The sequence below is a fragment of the Solanum verrucosum genome, unplaced genomic scaffold, assembly GCF_900185275.1.
Source record: "Solanum verrucosum unplaced genomic scaffold, falcon-dt-bn FXZP01000261.1, whole genome shotgun sequence".
NCBI classification, from domain to species: domain Eukaryota; kingdom Viridiplantae; phylum Streptophyta; class Magnoliopsida; order Solanales; family Solanaceae; genus Solanum; species Solanum verrucosum.
Genome location: NW_026019969.1, coordinates 5,687,486 through 5,705,365, shown reverse-complemented (window position 1 = coordinate 5,705,365; position 17,880 = coordinate 5,687,486). Strand labels below are relative to the sequence as shown.

General features: G+C 34.0%; 1 protein-coding gene across 1 annotated transcript; it reads right to left on the bottom strand.

Annotated features, from left to right (window-relative positions):
- Positions 1-440: 440 nt before the first annotated feature.
- Positions 441-13,893, bottom strand: LOC125816005 (long chain acyl-CoA synthetase 6, peroxisomal-like). The gene is made up of 23 exons (XM_049495591.1): positions 13,549-13,893; positions 11,474-11,534; positions 11,203-11,280; positions 10,849-10,920; positions 10,672-10,753; positions 10,265-10,370; positions 10,112-10,188; positions 9,269-9,313; positions 9,080-9,166; positions 6,379-6,468; positions 6,183-6,262; positions 6,004-6,097; positions 5,613-5,701; positions 5,199-5,287; positions 3,712-3,841; positions 3,472-3,590; positions 2,815-2,938; positions 2,638-2,724; positions 2,259-2,362; positions 2,080-2,165; positions 1,053-1,139; positions 849-935; positions 441-761 (listed from the first exon to the last, which is right to left on the bottom strand). The coding sequence occupies exons 1-23, from the start codon at positions 13,664-13,666 to the stop codon at positions 663-665; spliced, it is 2,091 nt and encodes a 696-aa protein (XP_049351548.1). The 5' UTR covers positions 13,667-13,893; the 3' UTR covers positions 441-662.
- Between the last annotated feature and the right edge of the window lie 3,987 nt (positions 13,894-17,880).

The window sequence follows — 17,880 nt, the reverse complement described above, 5'->3', positions numbered from 1 at the left end:
ACACACCATTTTCTTCTTCGGTTTCCCAAACCTGAGCACCATTACTGCCATGCATGTTACCATAGTTTTGCTGATACAAGACTTAAGGCACAGCGCGATCTGAACTATCTTTCCAGGAGCGCAATCACAACTTGATATACAAATGCACAGTTAACTCCCAACACCTTTTTGTTACCCCCATCTTCAACCAACCATAACGTTTGCAATGCCATTCTGCCCTCCAGGGCCTTTGCTGTCTTAGGCTAACCGGCTTGTATTAGATGTCCTTTTGAGTCCAAGCTTGAATAGCAGTTCGAATTCAGTTTTTCTATCGACATGTGTGAGCCATTCAGAGGCTCGATGCACAGAGAGCAGTCAACAGCTACACAGTTAAATTTTTAAAAATTCCATCCCATTTATCTGACCAATTACATGCTTTATTAACAAATTTGCCATCAAAATCCAGATTAAGCTGTCGAGGTTATTATTATTTATATCTCAGAAAAGATTTAGTTGAATTTAAATTATTTGAGCATTGTACATACTACAACAAGAAATCTATAAACTCAAGATTAAAAAAATCCTCTGTGAGCTTACTATTCTACAATAATCATTTTGATTGGTATTTATTTTGAAGGGAAAGTGTGTGGGTGAACAGCTGAAGCTTTCTCGACTGCATTTGGTCATAGTGATTTCTGGGATGCTGGATCTGATGTAGAGAGCTCCTTATACATGTCAGATATTGCTTTGGCAAAATAAGCCTTCGCCTGAGGCCTCTTGACCTGGAAATTGAAACAGAAGAGAAGTACATTAACAAAGACATTTTTACCCATAAAATTTAGAACATTGAAAAATGCAAGTGAAATTACCTTGAACGTGGGAGTGAGAAGGCCATTTTCGATTGTGAAAGGCTCAATAACCAATGTTACAGCTTTTGCAAATTCGAAACCTCTCAACTGTGTATTGCAGCAAAGAGAGAGCATCATTTACCGGATCAATTGAGAGATCACTTCAGCATTTTAAGAAACTAAAAGCCAGGTAAAGTAAAACAAAGCCAAAGTCAAACAGATTACCTGAGCTTCCCTTCCAACTGCATCCATCTCAGCAAGAACAGCAGCCCTTACTCTTGGATCATTGCATAGTTGTCCCAAATCTTCATACTGGAGACATCATATTAAAACCAAGGGAAACAAATCAGCCAGCTTCTTAGAGAATGACAAACAAATATCTTCAACACCACAGCCTAAAATTTCATTTGGTTACAGCTATTCCGTAAAACTAAATTCTGAAGAACAGGTCAGATGACTGAATTTTGTATTGCTGAATGATTTTAGTAACTGAATACCAAGTACTGAAAACATTAGGCTGAACTGTTTGAAACTTACCACTGAACGTAGAACTTTACATCTCCTCCAATGGATGATAGAAAACCAAATCCACAAACTAATGAGTTTAAGATGTCTTACAAGTTCATATTTCAAAAGTTCTGTTTTTTTTAGATGAAGTAATGTATTCCATTGAAAAGCATCAAGAAGGATTTATTGGTTGTGTCAGTTAGATGTCTTATATTTGCTTTAGTGGCTTTATGTAATATCATGACTAGATTAGTTATTGTGCTTAGCGAAATGTGTCAATTTCCAAGATTTTACTTGACCAAGGGAAAATCAATGAGGAATGTATCGAAATTAGCCATCAGCAGGATCAAAAGTTAGCCAGACATTAATTACCAGTATATTTTATGGGAAGCTCTAGAAGCAAGTTGCAATTTATTTTTACAACCGTGGTGTCAGGGCAAGCTTGTGCACACCTCGACTAATTCCACAGGATACCTACCACCAAGGTAGGAACAGGTACAAGGTAACCTTGTCCACCAAGGGCCAAGGCTAGATGGGAAGAAATAGCAAGTTGTAATTTTCTACCTGTGTGAATATAAGCGCAGCTGATGTGCTCTGTGCAGAGTTAATGATAACACACTCAAAATATGAAGGTTAATGTAATGCAACACGAAACTCCAATGATGACCTTGGCACAAGTTTGCTTTAAGTGAAGCATTTCACAAGATGTAAATGCAATGACTAAATGTTGAAAATTAAGAGCTACCTTGATTCCCTCAGATGATGCCCATTCCTTCAAGACATCTGGCTCTACACAAATTATTGCTACTAAAGAGGAATTAAAGCTATCACCTGTGAATGTTGCAACAGTGAGCAGAGGACATTATAGTGAGCAAAGGACATGGTTTAATGATTCCATAAGAGAGAATTCCATTATCTGCTTACCATAGACGAAGCATTGTGCAATAAATTTGCATTTAGCATAAACATTCTCAATTTTCTCAGGAGCTATGTATTCGCCCTGTGCCAACTTGAAGATATTCTTCTTCCTGTCCACAATGACCATTCAGAGATCATTCTACCATGGAAGACAAGCAAGGCACAGAAAGATAGATGTTCTAATATCAAAAGGGGTAAATTAACGTTGAGAACGATGTAACTACATCATAATTTTAAAAAAATTGATGGAAATGGTAGGGTTGACAGAAATCCTCGCCAACCACTAGGTGCCCACAAATAAATGGGTGGGGTGGGAAAAAGTTGTTTTGTATCTCAAATTAAAAATATCTAAGGTTCTCTCCTGATCAACTCGAATAGATTCTACCTGTCAATAATCTTCAAGCGGCCTCCAGGTAACCATAATCCAATATCACCAGTATGCAGCCAACCATCATCATCAACTACCTCCTTCCTGTTGACTACTAGGTCAGGCAAATTATCTTGGAGAAACTCATAGCAATGACAAAACAAGAAATGAAATATCAATGTGTAAGGTATGTACGTCTGCACTTCATCTTTGTAATAGCCTTCAAAAACAATAGGACCTCTAACACAAATCTCTCCACGAGGATGAGGCTGATCCTCTGATGTGTAACTCATTTCGGGGACATCCACGAGCTTTATCTCTGAAAATAGCAGTGTCGTAGACAAGTTAAACTCAGTTACAGCTTGTATTTAGCAATCATTAAGTTAACTATAGCGCTGCAAAAAAGTAATAGAAGTACAGGAACCACACAAAAGAAAGTCGACACACTCTTTAGCAAATTCAACATGGGAATGTGCAGTTCACTTATAGTACTACGACATTTTGTGCAAGGTAATTCTTCATATTAACCTTGTTGGCATTTAAAGTTTTAAGCCTTAATTTTCTCTTGCAAGCTTCTAATTTCGCGGATATACTTATCAGCACAAACTTTTTAGTGGAAATCTTGGCCCTCCTAGACTGCTATACACAATTAGGAACTTTTTCATGAATTTCTCCCATGTTGTTAAGCTTCTATAAACAAATTATTAACCTTCCAATGGTCATGAAAACCTTTTCTATGCCTCAAACAGCCTTTAAATTCAGCTTAACAAGGAGAATAATATCGAAGGAAAAGCAAATCAAGAACCGTAACTAGTAAAGAAGTTTATATGCCATCATTAATTAAAACCTCACCACATGCTGGATTCGGAGAACCAACATGACCAGTTAAGTTATCAGTCTCGTCCATTGAGCTTATGACACATGAAGTCTCAGTCATGCCATACCCTTCCATTACTAGGCAGCCAAAACATCTGCAGGAAGGAATTTATTCAGAGCAAAGCCAACTACTGGAAGTCCTCAGCACCAACAAGAGCCAGAATTTGATGAATAAAATCTCCCAGTACTTTAGAACAGCAATAATGGTCAACTTACACTCTCAAGAACTCCAACACGTCAGGGGACAATGGTGAGGCACCTGAGGTCATAAGACGAACTCGTCCGCCCAGTTTGTCCTTTATTTTGTTGAACACCAACCTATCCCACATTGGTGATGGCTTTCTACCTGAAAATATGAGATTCTGTTAAAAGAGAGATAGAAACTCATAAAGATATGCCACAAAAGTAAGCAAAAGTATTTACTGCTGATATGCACAATCCGTGATAACATCAGATTTCGTCCAAGCCAGTAACACTTATAAACCAATGCATGACCAAATAGCTTTCTAGCACGAGTTAATTATATTGCCTAGGCACCCACACCTCGCTCATTTAAGGTGACCTACTGCTTGATAAATGGATTAGTCCAAGACCCTTACTACTCTCAAGGGATTTGAGATAACTAAAGGAATCCCTTCAGAGTATTAGTAATAATTTTAATTTGCATGCGCTACTCTTTCCAGGTTGTACATACTACACTTACTAGCTGATAGAAAGTAATTCACTTTTCATTTAAAAGCTTAAGCACACTAGACTCTTAAAACCTCTTTCCAGCACAACAGAACAGAATCGGAGAACTCAGCTTTGTGGCATGAACAGTAAATTATACTTCTACAGGGGGTAAATGAGTTTTAGTCTGACCACTCGAAAAAGAAAGTCCTCTTAAAAAAATACAATAAGATAAAATCTGATTTAATTTCTGTTATAACAGCTCAGAAACTGCTACTCTTCCTCAAAGAAAAGAAGGAAAATCTAAGAGCTCATAATCAATTCCCACTGAATGAAATTCCAGTACATCACATCTTTTATGCCCTTAACTTTTAAACATTTCCAACTGTTATTGAAATAAATAATTTGCATTGGATATTTTTCCGGTTATAGGTAGTCACGTGATTTGAAAAAGGAAAATTTCTCAAATGGCAAATACTATAAATAATCATTTGATTAAATGCTCTATAACAGCTCAACCCCTACAACCCTCATCCGCGTCACAAAAGAAAAGATTGAAATAGGTAAGAAAGCCTTTGTTCTTCTCTTTTATGCTTTAACTTTTCTAACAAGTCCTAGTCTTATATAAGGAATTAAAAAAACTTACGGCAGTCACAAACCATTAAACACTTTTAAAATGTTAATTGGCTCGCCATATTATGAGAATGAGACAGGTTTCCAAACAATGTGTTAAATAAGGAAGACGAGATGGAAACTCGTGTCAACTTCTCTCTTTATTATTTGAGAAGTGTTCTAGATTCATGAAGTGTGCATTCTCAATTTGATAATTGAGCCACCAAAGTTCCCTAGAATAATTTGTGAGGCAGGACATAAGTTGTTAAGCAAGGAGAAACAGAGTTCTAGCAGTGATAGACAGAAGCCAATGTGTTGCATATCATCATGCTATTGAGGGATCGTCTTTTTCTAGATGAGTGTATGTTGCAATCATCTAACGCAACCAGAGGAGAATCACAAATAAAATTGAAATAACTCACCGTTCATCACAGCTTGCTTCTTGGAGTTGTAGGCAGCATTAAACAGTCTCTGCTTCAGTACACCAGAAGTTTGTACGGCATTTGCGATCCTATAATGAGGAAGATTGGCAAAATCTAAGACCCCAGTCTACAAAGATATACACTACTTAGCACCCAAGGGGGGTGCGACCCTAGTGGTCGATGAAGTGGGTTGAGAACCATGAGGTCTCAGGTTAAATGTCTCGCGGATACAAAAACACTAGGTGATTTCTTTCCATCTGTCTAGTCCTTGGTGGTCAGAGATACCCGTACATGGAAGGTAACCGGTACCCTGTGGAATAAGTCGAGGTGCACGCAAGCTAGCCTGAATACCACAATTAACCAAAAAAAAAAAAAAAAGGATAAACACTATTTAGCAGATCACATAAATATTACCCAGCATATATCCTGTTGAAGAGACGAGGAACACTGCTAAATATTGTAGGTCTAAGTGTCACCAAATCATCCATCAATTTCAGATTGTCCTGCAAAGTAGAAATGCTAATGGTAAGTAATGCTGTGCAAAACAGATCAATGAATTATGTGATGTCTGTAGGATCCTTTTTAGAGCTTATACTTCATAAACTGAATTAGCGTAGAGCTAAAAGCAACTCATTTAATCTCTACAAAACGTTTACAAAAACTACATATGAATTGAAAAAAAGACACTTCTATTAAACCCAGTTTGCTCGTTGATCATGAATCCAGGATCAGAGGTCTAAGAAAACAAGGCTACACCAAGAAGCTAAGACTAAATAAGTACTTAATATCCAATTAACTGGCATACCCCCTGGTAGAATCCAACAGCAACACCATAATATACCGATGTAATTTGGTTGGCACGTTCATAGATGTGTGCCAGGGGAAGATAGGATATGTATCTGTAAAAATATTCACATAGTGCACACTAAATCAGGAATAAATCAAATATGCCTTATATAGACAAACATTTTTAGGCCAACTCACATGTCAGATGGATAAAACTTGATTGCAAGGGTCATGCCTGCAACACTTGCTATCAGGTTTGCATGGGATAATACGACACCCTTTCAAGAGAGGAAAAAAAATCAGGGCCTGACAAGATCTTGTTAACAAGAGAAATAACCACTACAGGTACTGGTCGAGTTAGAAGATTCTGAAGTTGAAGAAGTATAAGCAATACCTTTGGTGTCCCCGTAGTACCACTTGTATAGCATATGGTAGCAATATCTTCAGGCTTGGGAGGGCAAAAGGGTTGCATACTGCTGCGGCCCTATTGGTAAGCATGTAGATCAGTCATTGTAAAGTTTCTACAGAAGTATAGTTAAGTTGTAGGAAAAGAGCTAATGATGTGCAAGAATGTCCATAATGTAAAATGAAAGTAGAGAGAATACACGACATTAGAACAAATTCTGATTACAACTTTAAAGTAATTCCCAAAATTACTTTAATAGACTCAAAACATGAAAAGGCCTGTCTCTCTCTAACACCCCCACCCCCCTCCCCAAAAATCCCGTAGGTCCTTCACAAAACTTCATATAAAGATAGAAGCAGTGTTTCAAAAGGTGGGGGCGCGAGGTGAGACATTTTATGCAGCACAAGGCGATGTGAATCTACGAGGTGTATATCTCATGTATCATCAATTTTATAATTTTCTTACAAAAAAATAATAATAATAATAAGCAAAAGTCAAATTTTCAATAATTCTGCAAATAAATTCAATTAAATCACCGACAAGATAGAAAAAATATTTTAATTATTATCTGAGAAAGGTAACAACATAAAAAATTATAATAACTGAGATAATCTTCAAAAATAAAATCATCACCATTTCATCATCGATCTCCACATCTATTAGTCCTTCCCCCCCTAACTTAATATTTGCATTGATTATTGTTTATAGATTATAAAGAAGGAGAAGAATAGAAAGTGTAAGAGCAATGACAAAAAAATGGATAAAGTTGCCTCAAAACATAGTACTATGGAATCTCTATCCTATCAATTTCATGCATGATTATGTAAAAACTATTTATGTGTCAGCTTCTATGAGAGTTACTTTCTTTATTTATATATTTTATGAAAAGTCACTACAACATGAAAACATAATAGCCTTAAGTATAAATATCATTACACCAATAATAAAAACATGATTTATAACAAAAATACTTTTAAAACAATAAAAAACAAATTTAATGTCCAAGGGACCAAGGCGTACGCTTTTACTCCCGGGACATATGCCCCAAATTCTAGGGGTGTATGCCTATGGATCTACACCTTTCATTTATGCCCCGGGGAATTTTTGGTGCGCCCTGGACCAAGACTCGCCCCAAAAACACCTTCGAAAACATGAGACATAAGGAAGCATAGGTGACACAAGGTATTTGAAAAAAAAAAACTAGGTAAAACAACGCAAATCAATTTTGCTAGAAGGAAAAAAAGAAGAAATTTCATTGGTGCGGTGAGAGATAGTCACATCACCTAAAAAATAGGGGAGGTCTTGGAATTAACGATTTTAAGTTCTTTAATAAATCTTTATTGGGCAAATGGCTTTGGAGATTCAAGGTGGAGGTACAAGCTTTGTGGAGGAGGTGATTGTTGATAAATATGGGATTTTGGAAGGGGGTGGAGAAACGAGAGATATCACTTTGTTGTACGGTTGTGGTGTGTGGAAGAATATCTTGAAGGGATAGGATTATTTTTTTTAAAACACCGCATTCAAGGTTGGAGACGGAAAGAGAATTGATTTTTGGAGACATAGGTGGTGTGGAGACAAATTTTTGAAAGATGATTTTCAGAGATTGTACAGGGTATCTTGGCAAAAGGACTTGATGATTCAGCATATTAGAGGGGAATCATGGTGGAGGGACTTTTTAGGACTTGAGGTTTAGAAGGGAATTTACCGATTGAGAAGTGACTAAGTTTCAAAGATTGTTAGCCTTACTACATAGGCAGATCAATCCGGCACATAACACCGGTGTTTGGTGAGAGGGCCCAGGGAATAATGGAGTGTTGACTGTGAACTCATTTTATGAGAAGGGTGAAGGAGGAACATGTTATCCCATGTAATGCAATATGGATCCATAAGGTGTCGAGGAAGGTGTGCTTTCTTAGTTTGCTAGCTGCTAGAGGCGTGATTTTTCCAGCGGAAAACCATTAGAAAGTGAAAGTTTGTTTGGGTCAATTGGTGTTACATGTGTAAGGAGGCGGGCGAGAATGTGGATCATCTTCTTCTTCGTTGTGGGCTAACCATGAGGTTATGGTGGGATATGTTTAGGTGGTTCGCACTCCTTGGGTGATGTCAACAACTGTGAGAGATCTGATGTTTAGTTGGAAGAGCGGGGGAAGGAGGAGAAGACAAAGGGCCTGGAATTTTGTTCCACTTGCATTAATGTGAGTTGTTTTGAGAGAGGGAAATAGGAGAGTTTTTGAAGGAGTATAGTCGAGTTTCGTCCCATTGAGAAGTAGCTCCAGTCCCTTAATTTTCTTTTGGTGCGCACAAAAAAGTTCCTTTTTGTATAGATGATAGAGCGGAGTTTGTATAGAATGCCCTTCAGTAGATTTTTCACCTTTTTGGTATACCACTTGCAAACGACCAGTTTGGCCATGTTTATAAATGAAATTCATTTACTTGATCAAAAAAAAAAAAGAGAGAAAGAGAAGATCTACAACATAAATAGCATCTTAAAACTGGTCTCGCCTTCTGTGTAATGATGCTCCTTCACTATCAAACATAAGACAAAATCTAGCTCAAAAGGTGAGGTCAATTAGGGCAGGGAGGGAGGCAACATCTACCAAATATATCCCACTGAATTCAGGCTGACACCACCAAGTGCAAAACATTAATGGTCCAAGTAATAATTATTTATGAATATCATTTAATGTACCTGACTCAGAAGCCTTGTATATGATAAGAGCTTCATTCCCGTTGTAGATGGAAGAGATGGGAGATGTTCATCTATCCCACCCACTACCTACACCATCAAAGACAGTAGCTAAACTAACAAAAATATAACAAGCTGCTGTTACATATTATATAATAATCGGACCTAAAATGGACAATTAGTAGCTCTTACCACAATCAAACGTACAGATGGAATCTCTGATAAAAAGGTCAACAACTGAAAATTCCATGAAAGAAAGGTCAGACAATCGAGAACTTCAACAAGTTTCACCATTAACACAAACATGATTATAGAAAAAAGAAAATCAGATTAGGTGGGTACAAAATAAACTATTGTAGTCTCAGAGAAAGAGCATTGCACTAGTCTTCCAAACATAATTATAAGGATCTTTTTACAGATGAAATCCAGCTAAAATTGGGAGAAGCAAGCACGTGAAAAAATGTGAAACTTGAAAAACAAGAATTAGGATATTCTTTATTCTTTCTTCTTTTTTCCTTTTTGGAAAAGGAAGGAACTAGCATTTGTTTTAAAGCAGCATTCAGAGGAATAGAGAAACATGACAATATCACCAGACAAGATGGAAAAGGCAAGGTAGCTAAATAACGACAAATGAACTAAAAACAAGGATTATAGTGAAGCATTAAACTGAGTCGTCAATCAGTATCACCGTCTTAAAAGGTCATTAACTGTAACTCGAGGAGTTTTTTTGACTTTTAAAGCTTTGCATTAAATAATAACTGGAGAGGTTTCTTTGACTGTGAAACATTTCATTAGTAAAGATTATCACTCAATACGAACATGCTACTGAGAGGTATTTTAGAATTATTTTTTTTCTCAAACTGATATTAGTAGACTATGAGCAACTCCAACAGAGTCCTCAAAAGTTTTTCATGTTGTTGATGTGTCTAAGAACTCAAGTTGATCAGAATAATGTTAAGATTAATGCCTCATACTGATGTGATTTGGAAGCATATTAAAGGAGTATACTCTGTTTAGGGGAGGAATTTCACTCACAGTGTTCAACGTAGTTGGCACACAAATAATGGCTTGTACATCAGCATGATTGACAATATATTTAACAGCGTCAGGACCTGCAGACAAAAAACATAACAAGTTTAATATATTTACCAGCCAAGGAAAACTTTCATGAAAACGCCACCTACACACCAAGAGTGTCATATAGAGGGACTGAAGTATATGAATATGCCGCGCAAGCATGGTCTACAATCATCCACTCAGGGCTATTTATGAAGTAAAGTCCCACACGAGCACCCTGGTCCATCAAAATTGGAAAAGGTCAATGATTAATTATATTGTCATTGAAGTACAATGGCACGTTTGTCTGAGTCAAATAGACTGAGCAAAAAAGGGTTAATCAGAAAACGTCAACGTCCAGAAATCAAACAAGATGATGAGTTTATCACACTAACATACCCCAAATAAGCAGACATATCCTATTTGGTGTTAAAACAGAACAAGGAGGTTCAGAAAAATGTGATGTGGTGATCTCTTTCTTACATTAGTAGATGAATGCATGTAAGTTACGAATATGTACTGATCCGAGTATGACATACCGGTTGTAATCCATAATAGTGAAGTCCAGAACCAATTGCAGTCCGAGCAGTCCCTGCCTCTCCATATGTCATCCATTTGTACCTATGGCATGGATGAAAAAATAAACGAGTAATTAGGAAACTTCTCCAATTCATCTCATCCAACAAAACATTGTTAAATCGGTGCAAAATGCTCACTCTCCAACAGTTCCATCTACCCGAATGCGTGAACCCAAATATTTGTAATCCTGAAAGGTTTGAACCGCATGTCTGAACACAAAATATTATCAGATAAAACAGAAGATGTACTCAACAAAATAATGCAGACAATACTAAAACGTAAGCAGCATATCTCCTTTATGAACAATTAAAATAAGAGTGTATACAAGGGGTGATGAGATACTATTGTTGCAGTGATCGTGGACTACACCGCACACCAAATGTAGAAAAGGAAATTGAAAAAAAAAATTGTGCAAGTAAATGGCACGGCAACCTAATTCTTCTTTATATTTAAAGCAATTAAAAGCAAAAAGCTAAAGACGAGATTCTTACTCAAAGTTATCGTGTAGTGTCCCAATTTCAGGATGATCGGGAAATCTAGTAACAAGCTTAAGAGGAGATCGTGCAGATCTGCAATAATCATCACTTAGTTCCTCGTATGACTTAGAAAGTTATAATTATACATAAATAATTACATATGCAGTATACCCATAGAGATATTATATGCAAGTGATGTGTGGATTATATGTGCATCCACACCTGTGAACATGTAATTAAGAAACCATCATGTGTATCTTGCGGCTGAAGTAGAAAATACACGTACCTGTATACATTCCATTTTCCTGTCTGCAATTTCTCAGGAAGAACTACGCTGAACCCCTGACCTGATCATACTTTAAGGTGTGATTAACTAAGTAAACAATGAGAAAGAGTAAACACAACAATGAATGAACAAAAAAAGAAAAGCAGAAAACCACTGCATAAAAGGCAGCAAGACGTGCTGGAGTCTATGCAAAGCCATATCATGTCAGATACAAAATACCAGACAACCTTGTAACTATTTTTCTTCTATTTTTTGTACATCAAATAATAAATCTGCTTAAAGGAGTGCACAAGAACTATTAAGATAGAATATACAATCTCTAAGACGAAGCTCACAAGTTTATAGAGCACCATTATAATATGCTTACCTACCTTTATACATCTTGTACAGTTTGTTTGTTCATGATTTAAACTTGCATTACTTCAGGATACTCCTTGTACAAAAAAGGACCACACACGTTCAACAGGAGATCATCAGGACTCGCGTTACTGTATATGTATTATATTCCAGTAATAATCAATATTCAGCTAGAATAATAAGGATAGAATGCTTACTGTTCCAGACAGCTAAATACCTTTGCACATATACCTAACATGAAGGCATAAGTACATGAGACTACTTCAATGCTTTTCAAACTAATAGACAAATATGCTTCAAAAAGGGAAGGAAATACAACCATCGTACATTTGTATGTTTTCTTTTTCATCACAGGGGTGCCTTTCGTGAGCAACACGGTCTTTCTTTTTTTTTTTTAGATGATGGTGGTGTAAGCTAGTGTGCACCGCGACTATTCCATCATGTACCTACTATCCCCCACCAAATCAGATACCCAGTAACTTTGCTCCCCAAAACTAAGATATATGGAAAGAAGTCACCAAAATATTTTTTGCCTCTGCTAAAATTTAAACACGAGACCTCATGGTTCTCCTCCCACCTCATTAACCACTAAACCCTCATGACTAACACTATCTTCAAAAGCTTGGATTATGTGAGAATCTACATGATTCACTTTCTTAGCTTAAATTGAAAGCTGAAAAATAGTTTCATGGACTCTCCGTGACTCAAGGCTCTCACTGAGAAGTGTATTAGAGTCTCAGAAACTATTTTCTACTCAATGTCTCCATATTAGTGCAAAGAAACATTCTTGTTAAAGGAGATGCTGTAATGGAATGCCAAAATCTACTCACCCTAACTCAAGCTGGGGGTTACTAAAGTCTAAAATATACCTATATGTTTGAGTTTGAAGAATATGCCTCATAAAGCATTGTCAAACACTGTCCATGTTTATAAAAAAAAAATTGTTCCTCAAAAATAAAAAGCATTTTCAAACACTAGCTATATTCCATGGGATTCCTCTACAGTGCAATTCACAAAAACAAGCATTTTCTCAGGCTGCAGCATACGACTAGCATGGAACGCCCCCGTGATCCCACAAAATTTCTTACAGGCCAACAGAAACACCTAGTAGCAAACAGCCAGCAAAGAAATAATTCCCCCAACCATATTTTCCACAAGATCAAAACCTTCATGGTCGAACACAGATTTTTTAACCAAGCAACAACCCTCCCGTCTCTGATTCCATATTTCTCCTCCATCTGCCACCTCACCCAAAAGAAAAAAGGTGTGGGATGGGGGGTGGGAGAAGGTTATTATCTATCAATATGGACTATATTTTCCTTCCAGGTACCAAAAGAGAGCTGATAGCTAAATCTCAAGATTCTCAGGAGTCAAAATTTTCAAACAGTAAAGCTCTAACAGGTTCTCAACGTTATAACAACACCCTTTTAATAATTTGGAATGAGAAAGACTTCACTGAAGTCAGTGGTCTAAAAAGACAACATCTTCCACCCATAAAATAGATTCATATCCAATAAAGAGTCCCAGAAACCAAAAATCATAACCCAACCCACTATCCACTATTCTGATCTGGGGATTCATCTTTAAACATTGTACCTTCACAAATCTACAAAATTTCCATTTTTTCCCACAATCGTACAACTCCACACATCACATCTACATTCTATGCCTACACAAACGTAAAAAACAAACAATTGAATAATCAGAAAGTGAAGTACCTAGTAAAAATTCGCCGGCAGTTGGGTTTGAACGGATCAATGAGCGAGACACGTCATCGGTGGCCGGAACAAGATGGCTTTGAATAGCTTTCAGGCGTCGCTCTGCCGATGATTCCATTTTTTCCCCAAAAAAAAATCTCAATAAAGTTTCCCTTTTAGAATATACCCAGTTGAATCCACTACTATATTATACTTCTCCGTTTTTAGGATTTTACGGTAGGCTGGAATTGTAGTATATTATTGTGATAAAGTTAATACGACAAATATATATATATATATATATACGTATAGATAGATATGATTGGCACGCTATTCGATGATGACGCCACGAGGGAGAGCGTGGAGGAAGAAGAGAATAGTTACATTATTAGCTTAAACTTTATCTTATTACATAGTATAAGAAAAGTTTTATTTTGTCTATCAATTTATTTGTATGATGATTATGCTATTACTTTAATATATTTTTTTCATTCTACTCTTGTTTTATTTTATTTTTCTTGCATAAATGTTTCTTTTAAAGTATTAATCCGTGATATTATGCAACGCTAAAAAATGAAAACAATCTATTCACTAATCATATCATATATATATAAAATAGAATCTTAGGTTCGTCTATGTGGCGTCACCACAAACTAGAATTCTCTTTTGATTTATTTATTTCCAAAACTAGTCTTCCCTCTCGTGAAAAGTTGCGACTTTAATGAAAAGTTGCGACTTTAATTTAATGATAAGTTGCGACTATTATGAAAAGTTGTGACTTTTCTGAAAAGTTGCGATTTTTATGAAAGGTTGTGACATTTTCGAAGGGTTGTAACTTTTCGAAATAGTTATAACATTTCCGATAAGGCACAATAAACATTTGTTCACTCTAGCCTTTATTGTCTATAAATAGAGGGTTTCTCTAATTTTAAAACAACAAAAATTCTGAACATCTTCATCTTCTTCTTCTTTACAATTAAATATTTGTGTACTTTGCTCATGTTGAGTGACTCACTTACACCATTGTTTATGTTACAGATCCTGATATGTATTTTTACAGTCATTAATTTATGCTTATGTTATTAATGATAAGTAATAAGATGTAATAATTTTTATTTTACTTTACATTATTAATGTTTGTTACTATGTAATCTTGTATGTAAATTAATATAATGTTTTAGTTTTAATGACTGATAGATTTTAAAATTATTTTATAAATTTTGTCAAATTAAATTTTTATGTGAAGCGCGAATAATTTTATTAGTATAATATATTATAAAATAATACATAACAATTATTCAGACAAAGTGTTAGGATAGTGGTCGTTGTTTTTAGCGGATAGTGAAATACAATTTGCCGAAAGAGGTTAAAGAAAAGGTCATGGCTAACGTTCGCCGGCTAGGTACAGCGCCATGAAGATTTGACTTGCGCTAAAGTGAGCCACATGAACACTACGCAGCAGCCATGGGGGTGCGGGTGGGTGGGGTCTATTATTTCGGTTGACAAGTTTGGTTAAACTTTTTTGTATTTTTTTTTTTTGCGTAGAAAAATATTTATTCAAAATTTAAGGTTTAATTTATAGATTTATCACTTAATTTTGAAATTAAAAAAAGATGTATCACTTTATATAACTATTAAGAAAGTAATTGAACTATTTTCTTATAACAAAAAAAGTTATTTAATTTTATTTAAATATCACAAAATCATTAATAGCTAAAATACTGGTAATTTATGTGATACTTAGGTGAATTTGAGTTTGTTAGAAATATATTGATTGGTTTTATAATTTTAACGTGAAGTTGAGTGTTTCGTTATAAAAAAATAAATTAATTTGATTATCTAAGTGTTGATTAATCATTAAAGAAATTAAACTTAATACTACTATATTGAATTATTGATGTAAGAAAGGATGTCGAGAATTATTTTTATTTTATTTCACTAATCATTGATATGTAGTTTAAAAGTTGGAATATATGTCTTGAAAATTACGTGTTGAGTTAAATGTCATAATATAAAAAACAATTAATATGAAAAAAAGGTACTACACGTAAGTTACTCAAAAAGGTAAATCAATATAATCGACTATAGTTAAGGCCCTCATTAATATTTTAAGAAAATGGAACATGAATGTCCGAAAACTAATATGCATTAATTTATTTAAATTGCTTAAAACAGTTGGTTTAAGGGGGTGGACGACAATTAATGCACAAATCATCTGAAAAAAATGCTTTGAATGATATGGTTCATCGAAATAGTTAGTTAGCTTAAATTTCAATCATGTCACTATAAATTGAGACGGGTGAAGTGATAATGAGTGTATATTGACATCATTTGAGGTGTATAAAAATATTAGTAATTAGTTTGATATTTCTTTTGTTATTACTGTATCTCGTGTAAATATTATATTGATATTCCATGTCTTGTTGGTTTGTAGAAGGTTGATTTAAGAGACAAACTAAGCATTTATGTGAACTTCAAAATAAAACTTTCACATTTATGTGGATCCTCTTTTTTGAAAGATCCGTTATCCAATTTTAAGTTTACTATTAAAAAAAAAAAATTAATTTTTTGTTCTGTATAAGTTATTTAACTTTACAATTTTTCACGAAAAAATCATTTTTCTATTTCCTATAATATAGAAGTCGTTTAATTTCAAAACTTATTGGACATAAGTCGGTATTTTTTCGTATATAAAAGTCATTTAATTTTGATAAATAACTAAAAAGCAAATTTCATCGAATTTTATATTTTGTATTGAAAATATGACATGACATTCTAAAATAAATTAATTATGTTTGAGATAATTTTAAAAACTTTTTTAGTATTAATTCGCTTCATAACACTAATCTTTGTTTTTACGATATTGTTTTTAGTTCCTTATTTTGATGTTTCAATAATAATTTCAACTCATTATTATTATTATTATTATTATTATTAATAATAATAATAATAAATAAATTAATTATGTTTGAGATAATTTTAAAAACTCTTTTAGTATTTCGCTTCATAACACTAATCTTCGTTATGATTTATGATATTGTTTTTAGTTCCTTATTTTGATATTTCAATAATAATTTCAACTCATTATTATTATTAATATAAGAAATATGTTTTGACTATTTTGTTCTTACTAATATACTCATTTGTTTGGTAAATTCATAAACATTTTTTTTAATTAACAAAAGCTATGTTCTCAGTCTATCAAAAAAAAAACACATGCTTTGCAAGGTTGATGCGATCCATGACTTCAAATTGTTACGAGGAAATCAAAATAAAAAGATAAAAACAATTTTATAAACTGCAAAGAAGATCAGTGTTAAGAAAAAATAGCTTAATACACAAAATATTCTATTAAGCTAATTAGCTACTTTGGAGAGGCATGTTATATTTTGATATAAAATATAGAAATTCAATTGAAGTTTTACCTTTTATGCAACATAAAAAAAAATGTTGAAAAACTTTAAAATTGAGTCACTTTTATATGATTTTTTTAAAATTATTTTCTTTAAAAAAAAGTGATTTTATACTGTAAACTTTAATTTGTTATGTCATTAGAGTTCAATGGATTTAATAACACAAATCCTACGAATTTGATATGATTTATGTCTTCAAATTCAAAGAAATTTAAGTAAATAGATAAATAAAATTTTGTAAATCACGAAAAAAAAGACTAGCTAGTGTTGGCAAAAAAAATCAAAAGAATAATTTCTAAAATCAAGCTATTACATTTAAAATTTTAAATCTTGACCGTGAATTTGGACATAGAAGTTTTAAGTTTATATATATGTATGTGAACTACGTAAAAAGTACTATAAATAATAATAATTAACAACTTAAATTTTTAAAAAACATAAAAAGATTTAGACGAAAAAATTGATCAACTCTGAAAATTTTAGTTATATCACATAAATTAAGATGAAGGGGTTGTATATTTTATGCATTTAAAATAAATTAACAAGTTCTTTAAATTTAAAAATATCATGACAATGTAATTGTGTAGACCTTTAAATGTGTTTTTATTGTGATAGCTAGTAGTTGATAGTGATATTTTGTTTGGTGTGTGAGTGGGAATTTTCATGAAGTTTAATACCAACAAGAAAAGGCACAAGGACAAATTCACATAAAAAATCTTTCATTAGGATAGACTAATTAAAAATCTCTTATCAATGTTATGTGTGACAATGACACACATAACATCAATCAAATTCACTATATGTGGTATAGAGTATAGACTACTTGTGCTTCTATATTGAGAGAGAGAGATGGATAAAAAAAAAAAGATAAGACTAGAGTAAAAAAAAAATTAAAATTATTCTTCATTATGATTTCAATTAATATCTAATTAGTTAATAA

What these genes read in the sequence shown, in the direction of transcription:
- LOC125816005 (XM_049495591.1), bottom strand. Translation starts at nt 13,666, where the DNA reads ATGGAATCATCGGCAGAGCGACGCCTGAAAGCTATTCAAAGCCATCTT. An exon ending in CGCTTGAAGATTATTGACAG is followed by an intron (nt 2,363 to 2,637) that starts GTAGAATCTATT and finishes CATTGTGGACAG; the next exon opens with GAAGAAGAATATCTTCAAGT. An exon ending in TGCACAATGCTTCGTCTATG is followed by an intron (nt 2,166 to 2,258) that starts GTAAGCAGATAA and finishes CAACATTCACAG; the next exon opens with GTGATAGCTTTAATTCCTCT.